Consider the following 9,635-nt stretch of genomic DNA (forward strand, 5'->3'; position numbering starts at 1 on the left):
GAAAAAATGGGGTTTCATTTTCTGTTTCAGATTGTGCAGTGTTGATGTACTAATCAAAGTTGTTTTATTTCCTAGCATTTTTTCTTTTTGGTTAAAGATTATGGAAGCTGGCTGGATATCGGCACAAGGTACAGTACCTTTTTTGCTTCCATTGCATTTTTAAAGCTTCATGGGTTCATACTATTGTTTGTCTACTCATAACTTTTGTAATTTTTTCCAATTACTCTGCTTAATCAAATGCCTTGGGGATGTTCCACATACTTTAAACACATGTGCACACATATGTATACATATCCCAAGCTAAAACTTTTGTCTTCTGCCAGAGAAACAGAATAAGGACTAGGATTTGTTTGAAGAGTAATTACCCAAAGTATTTTAATTAATGTTTACATTTTAATTAGTTGTAATCACTATTAAAATAACAATTTATTGAAGTTGTTAATTATCTTGTATCTAATTAAGTCTCCATATACAGTTCACTGTGAATTAGTGAACCTTGTGTAAATATGTTGGTGGCTACCAAGGCCCATGCACTTATTCTTCCCCCAGCTGGGGAAGAGTTTAGCACTTAAACATAGCAATCACAGCCAAAATGAGAGAGTTTGTTTTGCATTATGGGTCATATTATCCTCAAATACAAGGAATACACATTTCAGAGTTACCTTCCCCGAGCTGTGGAAATAGATAAATGCTGTAATAAGCCTAGTAGGGAATGCGTCAGTACTAATCCGGCCAATCTGGTCACTTGACACTGTTATTTAGACAGAAGCTGAATAGTGATCCATTGTTAATACTCTCTTTAGTCTACATATACTCTTGTGCTTTGCTTTTGTGAGCCCTGACACTCCCAGCAGCATATGGACACACGTGTCCACACGTGTTCTGCTGTTTTCTTTGGAGGTCCCAATTCCTGCTCGTTACCTTTTGAATGTTCCAAGTGGGCAGAAGTACACTTAGATCAAACAGTGAAAATGTCCCTGTAACATCACACTTCCTTGCTATGGTCAGTTTGTGGTAAGTCAGAGAGCTTCATCCTTTGGTTTGAATTCCTCTGCAGATTAATAAGGATATTAAAGCCTTCAGAAAATGTCTGTTCTGTTGAGCAAGAAGGTTTTTTAATTGGGAGTTAGCAAAAGTATAAATTGTTACAAGTACCCAAAAATTTCCTCTCTGATACATGGTCTTCATAGCTAGAGCTTTATAACAGTAATGCATTGCTGGATCTATTTCAGGTGGAAGGTTGCCTTATTCTGAAGAGTTTAGGAGAGCTCATTATGTACCACTGTAATTCTGCCTCTGTGTGTGTTTTTTGATCACTGAAGAAAGCGCTGAAAAAGGCCTTTTGAAAGAGTAACTTCTGATTAATTTTTAACGTGGAAATGCAGAATGTTTAGGCAGCCTCTGTCATTGCTTCACTTTTGAGTACTTGACCCCACCACTTATGTTATTTTATTATAGTCTCTATATAATTTTATATGTAGGTGTGTATATGCACATATGAAAAATAATTAGGTTGCATGAGAACGAAAGTGAAGCCATAGGTGCAGAGCTAAGTGATCCTTCTTTTATCAAGCATGAGCATCGTTTTGGCACCAGAACTTTCTCCTCTGACCAGATTTCTAACGTGTGATCCTCAGGCTTGGCAAAATTAGCAGGCAACAGCAGAAGATTTTTTTTGTTTGTTCCTGAAAGGGAAGAGGAGCTTCAAGGGGTTTTGGGCGATTCCCAAAACCAGTGGGAGTGAGATACTAACATAGCTCTTTCCTGTCCTCCTGTTGCAAGTACAGGAGCAGCTCTGTGGCATTCTTATTGCAGTGTTGTCTGTTGCTGCTTTGATAGCAAGGTCTGAAAATATCCTGTCTCAGCTGACATTTTCCATGTTGCCAAAACTTTCCTGAGAACAGGAGCAGTCTTAGGGACAGCTGCTCTTATATTTTTCTTTTTTTTCTTGTCACACTGATAGGAAGTGTGTGTGTCAGCAAAAATATCTGGATTTGTGTTATGTTAGTAGTCACCACATCAGTGACATCAGTGGTGGAAAAGCAGCAGCTTAATTGCCTGGTGGAGATTCTTTTCTCTAAAGCCTCTCAGAGTCCAGTGGTGTATGTGCCACATTTGTAAAGCTTTGATGTGTGTTTCCTTACTCATCCTGTTTGGTGATGATGGGCTTTCCATGGATTTTCTAATTACTGCAGTTCAAAAGTTCTGTATGTTCTCTCTCTTACTAAGAATATGCAAGTTGAGTAGGAGACTCATTAGGCAATATTTGGTTTTTCCAATAGCCAAGTTTCATGTAGATGAACTGGCTTTAAATCCCTTGCAATAAAGACCGTCACTGCTTTTTCACCTTGTTGTTTTCTTTCTTAGTGGATCTCATTGTTTGGAAGTAAGATTTAGTTACTGAACTGACATTTTCTATATTTAAAAATTTCACCTCCAGTTCCTGGCTTTTGCATTCTATTCTACTATGTCTTAACCATATGACATGACGTTTTACCATGCCTCACATTTGCCTTAACAACATCATGTCTTTGTTCTCCCAGTGGAATTCACAGTGTCACATAAGTATTTGAATGGAAGTAGATTTCTACCTCTTCCACTCTTCCAGTTCATTAATGAAATACTGAGCAACAACAGATCCAACATACAGTCCTGTATTACCATATGCAGCAAATTATCAATGTACCACTGATTCCCTCCTCTCAGTAAATCATCAATTACCATAAATATTTATGGCTTCTTAACAAGTTTTAAAGCCCTTTTTCTTAATGGTCATACCAAAATCAATGTAAACTTGTATTTCAGAGAGTGCTTTTCATTGTTTTGATATAATAATGGGATAATGATCTTGGAGTAAATGCAGAACTCCAAGCAGCAGCTTACACAAACTTTTAAGGTCTGCTAACCTCACCCTCTACCTATATACCTTGAGGTAACCTGAATTGCATCATGTGCCCCAGAAGAACACCCCATTACATTTCTTTAAAATAATAATGTCATTTTCCTTGTGTTTTTGATGTATCACTGTGTAATGCATGATCATGAGAAGTTTGTTCTGACATATCCTTTTATTTTTGAATAACAACCAAATGGAATAGCTAGGTTTTTAGCTTCTTTGCCACTAAAGTAATTTCTCTGCAGCTTAAAAGGTGTGTTTATCTATCTCTAACTGTAGATTTCCAGAAAGAGAGCAAAATAGCCTTAAAGCCTACTATATCTTTACAGTATATGCACTTTGTAAATAGTTTTATAGGCTGATAATAAAGATAAACCTTAAAGGTTCTTTATATGGCTATTATATAGCTTTATACAGACACATACTGTACCATTCCTTCTTTTTATAGCTGCTGGAAGATAAAGATATGATCTTAACTGTTCTTCTGCAGTTTCAAAGGTCAGGGGACATAAATAAAGCATAAAACTGGTTTTTTTAGGTTTTGGGAATAACAGAAACGATTTCAGGGTTGGGGTGCTGGGGCTTCTAGGTCAAACTGTTAAAACAAAAGTTTTGTGATTTGCTTTTGGTGAAACTGAGGAGAGAGGGTGTGGCATCCTGGCTGGAAAAGCAAGAAACATAAAATTCAGAATCTCAATCTAGGGTCTCAGTGTGTACTTGGGAACAGTTCAAAGAGCATGTCATGTAGAAATAATGTCTCCAGACTCTTCTGGAGAGTGCTCATCCAAGTCCTTGCACAAGTTGTTTTTGTTTTACTTATTTTGTTTCTAGTTTTTTTAATTGCTATGGTGACTTATTCCATCTTCTTGTCTTTCCAGCTTCTAATCAGGTCTGTCATTTTAGGAATTAGCATGTCTTGGCAGAAAGCCAAGTTTTGGAGCAAGATTGATTCCTACCGCTTACTCCCCTCCTTTTTTTAATATATTTGATTCTTCTTGTCTTCTTTTTTTCTCACCAGTATACACTGTCACAAAGCCAGGAGGTGGTAGTACCTCATATATTCTCCTTGTGGTTCCTTGCCACTGAAACAAGTGTCTTGCTCCCTGATAAAAAAATTTCCTACCACCAGCTTTGCGTGTTGACATTGGTCCATAGGTGGGGCACTCACCTTTCCAGTGACCAGCGCTGCCTTACCGTAGATCATCCATGATGCCCCACACCTGCTACCTCTGCCATCTCCTCCTTTATAAGCATTGCCCCACTGTGCCCATTATGCTATTCTCTTGTAACTGTTTAATGGCTCTTCTTCCTCCACATGCATGTAATTTGCCCAGAATCTCACTCCTCCTTCCCATTAGCTCAGGTTTGACTTCTGATGCAGAAAATTCTCAAAACAAGCTACCTCCTTCACTGTAACTACAGATCCAGTCAAGGGTGCAGGTTCTGAATTGTATAGGGATCAAGATTTGACACTGCTGTTGTGGCATATACCTGTAAGAGTCTTTTTTCTTTGTTTAAATATGGCATTACCCCAGCTTAATAAGTAATTTACCAGGCAGGGCTGCCTGTAGGCAGTGCAGTACCAGTTGCTTAGAGCCCCAGAGATGCTGACTTTGTAATTACGTGACAAGTAGATTGAAATTGTTTTTATTGTGCTCTATGACATTATAAATATACATTTGAGTATCTGATATTTTATTAAAGGAGCATAACTATGCAGACTTTTGTAGTATAGCAAGGGAGAAGTGTGTGCAACATTCTCTTCTTTACAAAAGTATAGAGGATCCAGCCCCTCAACTGAGAGGTGGTTAAGCAGAGTTTGAAGAAACCTTTTTGCTTTGAGAAAGCCCTTCCCTATGCCCCACCAAATCACTGATCACATCTGAAAGAGCTCCATTTGGGGGGTGCACAGGAACTCAGATCCCTGTCTGAGGTCCGTGCATGGGATGTAATGGTCTTGGGGTATCTATGGGAATAAAGGCAGGGTGTTCATTTGACTTGTGATTTTCAGATTTCTCCTTCAAGCTTTTTTTAAAAGTTACAAGGAAAGTGGTGTATGATGCTTACATGAAAAACTAGAATTCTGGTGCCAGTGAGAAGTAAAGCTGAGGTGTTACTGGGAAGTTAGGAGACACCAAGTGTCCAGCTTTTTACCAGAGTGACTGTTCCCTTTAAGTGCCAACAAAAGCACTACCTGTGCTGAATCTTATCTACCTGTGGTGAATGTACAGTCAGTCCCCAAGGGCACATTACGCCATGAAGATAACTGCAGCAAGAGTTTGAGTTTCATCTGTCAGTGTGTCCTTTCCCATGCAGAACTGAAACCAAAGTTGTAACACACCCAGGTGGTCTTACAAGGGCAGCTCTTGAGTGAGTTCATCTTCGTTGTTGTAAATGTGCAGTGAACTATGAAGTCCAAAGTGCAGTGCCCAGGTGACAGTAGGCTTTATGCCTGACTTCATGCTCTCCTTGAGTTGTCTTACACCTTCCCCACAAAACAGAACAGGGGTTTGGCTCTTGTAGATGTGCTGCTTTGCTGCTCAGTGAGGTCTGAGCCCTTTTATGATGGTGGATTTTTCTAATTGATTTCTTAAAAATATGTATTTTCAGCAAGGTATTTGTGAGATGTTTTAGTCAGACTCGACTGAAATAAAAATCTTACAGCATGCATCAAGTCTGTTTTTATATTCTTCATGTTTGGTGCTTCATGTTTGGTTGCTGGCATCCTGGCTGTGGAGAAACTTTTTGGATTACTTCTATTCTCTCACACTGGTTAGCAGCCCAGCTTTGTTTAGAGCTGGTGCTTCTCTACTTCACGGGGCTAAATTGTGCTAGGCAAGTGCCAGAGTTGTCCCAGTCTCAGGGTTGTGAGGATTGATAGCATCGGCATTATGAGCTTTACTGCTTTTCTGTGGTTCAGCTCTCAAACTGAACGAGTCCTCTGGCAGAAATTCCAAGTCGTTAAGCCAGCAAGCGTTCCTTGCAATCCTTTTTTGTGACTGAACTCAGACTTCATCAAGTCTAAAGTTACTCTGTCCTAAAGAGCCATCTACTTTGGAATAATAGGTATGGCTGCATCAGGAGGTATGGGTACCTCTCCTGTCAGACTGCTAGTTTCTTCAGTAGTCCCAGGAAAAACCAAAGCTGCAGTGGATGCATAATGGCCATGGGTGCAGCAATGTTTCATCTGCAGCTCTAACCTGAAATGTCACTGGTTTTGGAAGATTTCTGGTTTCTGAATGACTAGTGGTTTACATTAACAGTACCCAATTCAGATCTTACGTAATCATACAATGATTGAGATGGGAAGGGACCATTGGAGGTCACCTAGTCCAACCTCCCTGGTCAAGCAGGGTCCCCCAGAACACTTTATTCGGTAGTGTGCCCAGACGGCTTTTCTCCAAGGAAGGAGACTCCACAGGCTCTCTGGGCAGACTGTTCTGGTCTGCCCAGTTTTTCCTCATGTTGAGATCGAACTTCCTCTGCTCCAGTTTGTGCCCATTGCCTCTTGTCCTGTTGCTTGGCATCACCAAGAAGAGCCTGCATCCATCCTCTTGACACCCTCCCTTGAGATATTTATAGGTGCTGAAAAGATCCCTTCTCACTTGCTTCTTCTCAAGACTGAACAGGCTCAGCTCTCTCAGCCTTCCCCTGTAAGAGATGCTTCAGTCTCCCAGTCCCCTGATCATCTTCTTAGCCCTCTGCTGGACCATGTCCAGGAGGTCTGTGTCTCTCCTGCAGTGAGGAGCCCAAAACTGGACACAGCATCCCAAATGTGACCTCACCAGGGCTGAGCAGAGGGGCAGGATCACCTCCTCGACCTGCTGGCAACAATGCTCTTCCGAAAGCACACCAGGATACCTTTGGCCTTCTTTGCCACAAGGACACACTGCTGGCTCATGGACAGCTTGTTGTCCACCAGGATCCCCGTGTCCTTCTCTGCAGAGCTGCTCTACAGCAGGTCAGCCCCCAGCCTGCCCTGGTGCTTGGGGTTGTTCTTCCCCGGGTGCAGGACCCTGCATTTGCCTTTGTTGAATCTCAGGCAGTTCTTCCCTGCCCATCTCTCCAACCTGTTGAGGTCTCTCTGAGGGGCTGCACAGCTCTCTGGGCTATATCAGCCACTCCTCTCAGCTTTGTGCCATCAGTGACCTTGCTGAGAAGGCCTCTGCACATGTGGATGTCAGGTTTGACTGAATGGTCTGTAATGCAATTCTCCTACAGGAAAGGAAAGTCTGCCTTCCTCCAGATTTTCTCCCTGATCTCCTGGGTCAGGGATTCTTGAGAGCTGGCCTTGGCAGTGGAGGCTGAAAAAAAGAATGTGTTCAGTATCTCAGCCTTTTCTGCAGCCTATGTAGTAAGGATCCCTGCTCCATTCCGTAGCAGGCCCACATTTTCCATAGTTTTCCTTGTGTTATGGTGTCTTTGAAGAAGCCCTTCTTGTTATTCTTGACATCCTTAGCCAGATTTAATTCCAAATGAACTCATTGAATACAGAATGCTGAATGTCCTGGATGGAATCTTAGTCTGACCCTAGACAGCCCATCTGTAACACCAGTGAACCTCAGGCAACAGAATTTGAGCAAGTGGAGAACAAGCTTGCTGCTTGTTAGCCTTTTAATCATTAGTGGCTTCAGGGCATCCTAACTCAGAAGCTGCATTTTCATATTGTGTTTATTAGCCACTCTTCAATTCATCACTTTAATCTCTTTGCATGTGCTATCCCAGCAAAGAATTCTACAGATTTTAGCAATGTTCAGTGAAAAAGTAATATTTTTTTTTCTTAAAGCTATTTGTCACTAGAATAGTGTTTTCTGTAGAAAGTTGTGCTTCATCTGACATAAATATCTGAGTTGTCTTACTACCAATGAATGTCTGCCTGATGGCAAGTTCTCTCTAGATTGTGTTACAGTTGACAGCAAATGAAAGTTTGCAATTGTTTCACTCACATACACTGAACTGTTATCCATTTGAATGAAAAGTACACCTGGTACCTCTTACTCACTTGGTGTATGCTCAGTTGTGTTTTCCGTTGTCCCCACCATTTTATTTTGTCAGAGATTTGGGTTTTTACATGATAGTGCTGCTTATAGCACTTGTCCTCTAAGAGCAGTGTATATAAAATTGCATCCTAGGGGAACAATTAGACCTATTTAAAATGAAAAAAAAATCGGAAGGTTGTTTATGACATGGGTGGCTTTTTCTTTATTCTGTAAATTTGTATTTTTTCTCTCAATTGTTTTATTTGTCTGTTCCTTGCAGCATCAGCCACTATGTGCTGGTGATGTCACTGACCATATTTATGATGGTGATGAATGGACTGGCCCAGCTGTTAACTACACAAAGACTTGGACTTCTCAGAAGGACTAAGCACCATTCCACATGATAGAGCACCTTCAGGCTTCCTCTGAACCAGCCTCCAACTCTGGAATGTAAATAAGTGTTAAGAGACTAGAGTGCCAAAATCTCATCCAGTGATCAGAGTGCTCTGCTGGTACAGATTAAATGCTGTCACATGACTGAAATTTGCACTTGAGGGTTGCCATTTAGATACCTATGGGAATATGGGAATAAAAAAAGCTTCTGTTTATTCTTCAAGCGTACATGTGTTCCTGAAAATGAAAACAGCAACAAAATTCTTTTTAAAATGCAACTGTCTTTTGGGTTGGATTTTTGGGGAGGTGGTTTTTTTGTTGTTGTTGTTGTTTTGGTTTTTAGGGGTTTTTTTGGTGTGTGTTTTTGTTAGTTTGGTTGGGGTTTTTTTTGTTATAACTTGGCTGCCAGCTCTTTGTTCACACATTAGGAGTCTGCAGAGCTCCAGCTTCGTTTTGTGTCTCGCATAAGCACCTCCCAGACCAAGGCATGAATGAAATCAGTCTGGGCAGGTCGCTGCTTTGTGTGTAACTGATGTGGCACACGCCTTGGAGTATCTCTGAAACGGGCTGTGCTTTTTGCAAGCCGTGTCAGAGTGCCTGTGAGAATATGCTGAGGCAGGTTAGGGCTGGTTTGCTGTGAGGCTGTTGCTGGAAGACAACATCTTGCAGCTCATCCTGCTGTGAATTGCTGCTGCTGACTGTGCTCTCCTGCTGCCTCCTGAGCTTGGGCGGGCTGAGCAGTAAGACACTCAGGTAGCTGATCCAAATGAAAAGGAACCAGGTTAAGGTAGCAGTCAAATTCTCTGGGCCAGCTCATGACAGGGTGGCCAGGAAGGTTAGGGCTGATTGTTTCCATAGCAGCCCAGAGTTAGATCAGCATAAAGAGGTCATGAAACTGCAACAGAAAGTGATGCCATGTGGAAGCTTTTTTTTTTGTTTCCTTGGTTTTTTTCCCCGCTTGTGTTCTGCTCCTGATTGTAAGCATCAGTAAAGGCTGCACAATATATCAAATGCAAATTCCCTGTGTACTGATGACAGGGGAGAAGCAAGGAAAAGAAAAAATGTTGTTCATTCTGGCCATTCTGTGATGGCATCACTAAAAATTGTGCTATATAATGTCCCTGTGTCACACTCCCAACTAGCAGCCAGACCTTTCTACCTGGGAGCTGATAGGTATGGTACGTGGTGCCGGCAGCCAAGGCTAGACATGCATCATGAGGGCTTCTCCAATGCTCTTTCCAGCCGTCTGGCATTTGGCCATGGTCACAGGTCTGTTAAATGCTCTAAAAACTAGTCATCCCTCTGCAGGAAGTTTGGCTGGGAAAAACTGGTCATGAACCTCCATCTGCTTGTTTGGTACTAGGAAA

The 9,635-nt window shown here is 41.5% G+C and overlaps 1 protein-coding gene across 2 annotated transcripts in view; it reads left to right on the plus strand.

Annotated features, from left to right (window-relative positions):
* PIGN (phosphatidylinositol glycan anchor biosynthesis class N) overlaps nucleotides 1-8,496 on the plus strand; it is a 97,410-nt gene extending 88,914 nt beyond the window's left edge. For both annotated transcript variants that reach the window (XM_066326109.1, XM_066326119.1), the window contains exons 28-29: nucleotides 76-128; nucleotides 8,156-8,496. In XM_066326109.1, the coding sequence (XP_066182206.1) occupies nucleotides 76-128; nucleotides 8,156-8,279 (177 nt within the window). In that variant the 3' untranslated portion in view covers nucleotides 8,280-8,496. The remainder of the gene's footprint in view (nucleotides 1-75; nucleotides 129-8,155) is intronic.
* The last annotated feature ends 1,139 nt before the right edge of the window (nucleotides 8,497-9,635 follow it).

Source organism: Sylvia atricapilla, chromosome 1 (assembly GCF_009819655.1).
Source record: "Sylvia atricapilla isolate bSylAtr1 chromosome 1, bSylAtr1.pri, whole genome shotgun sequence".
Taxonomy (NCBI): domain Eukaryota; kingdom Metazoa; phylum Chordata; class Aves; order Passeriformes; family Sylviidae; genus Sylvia; species Sylvia atricapilla.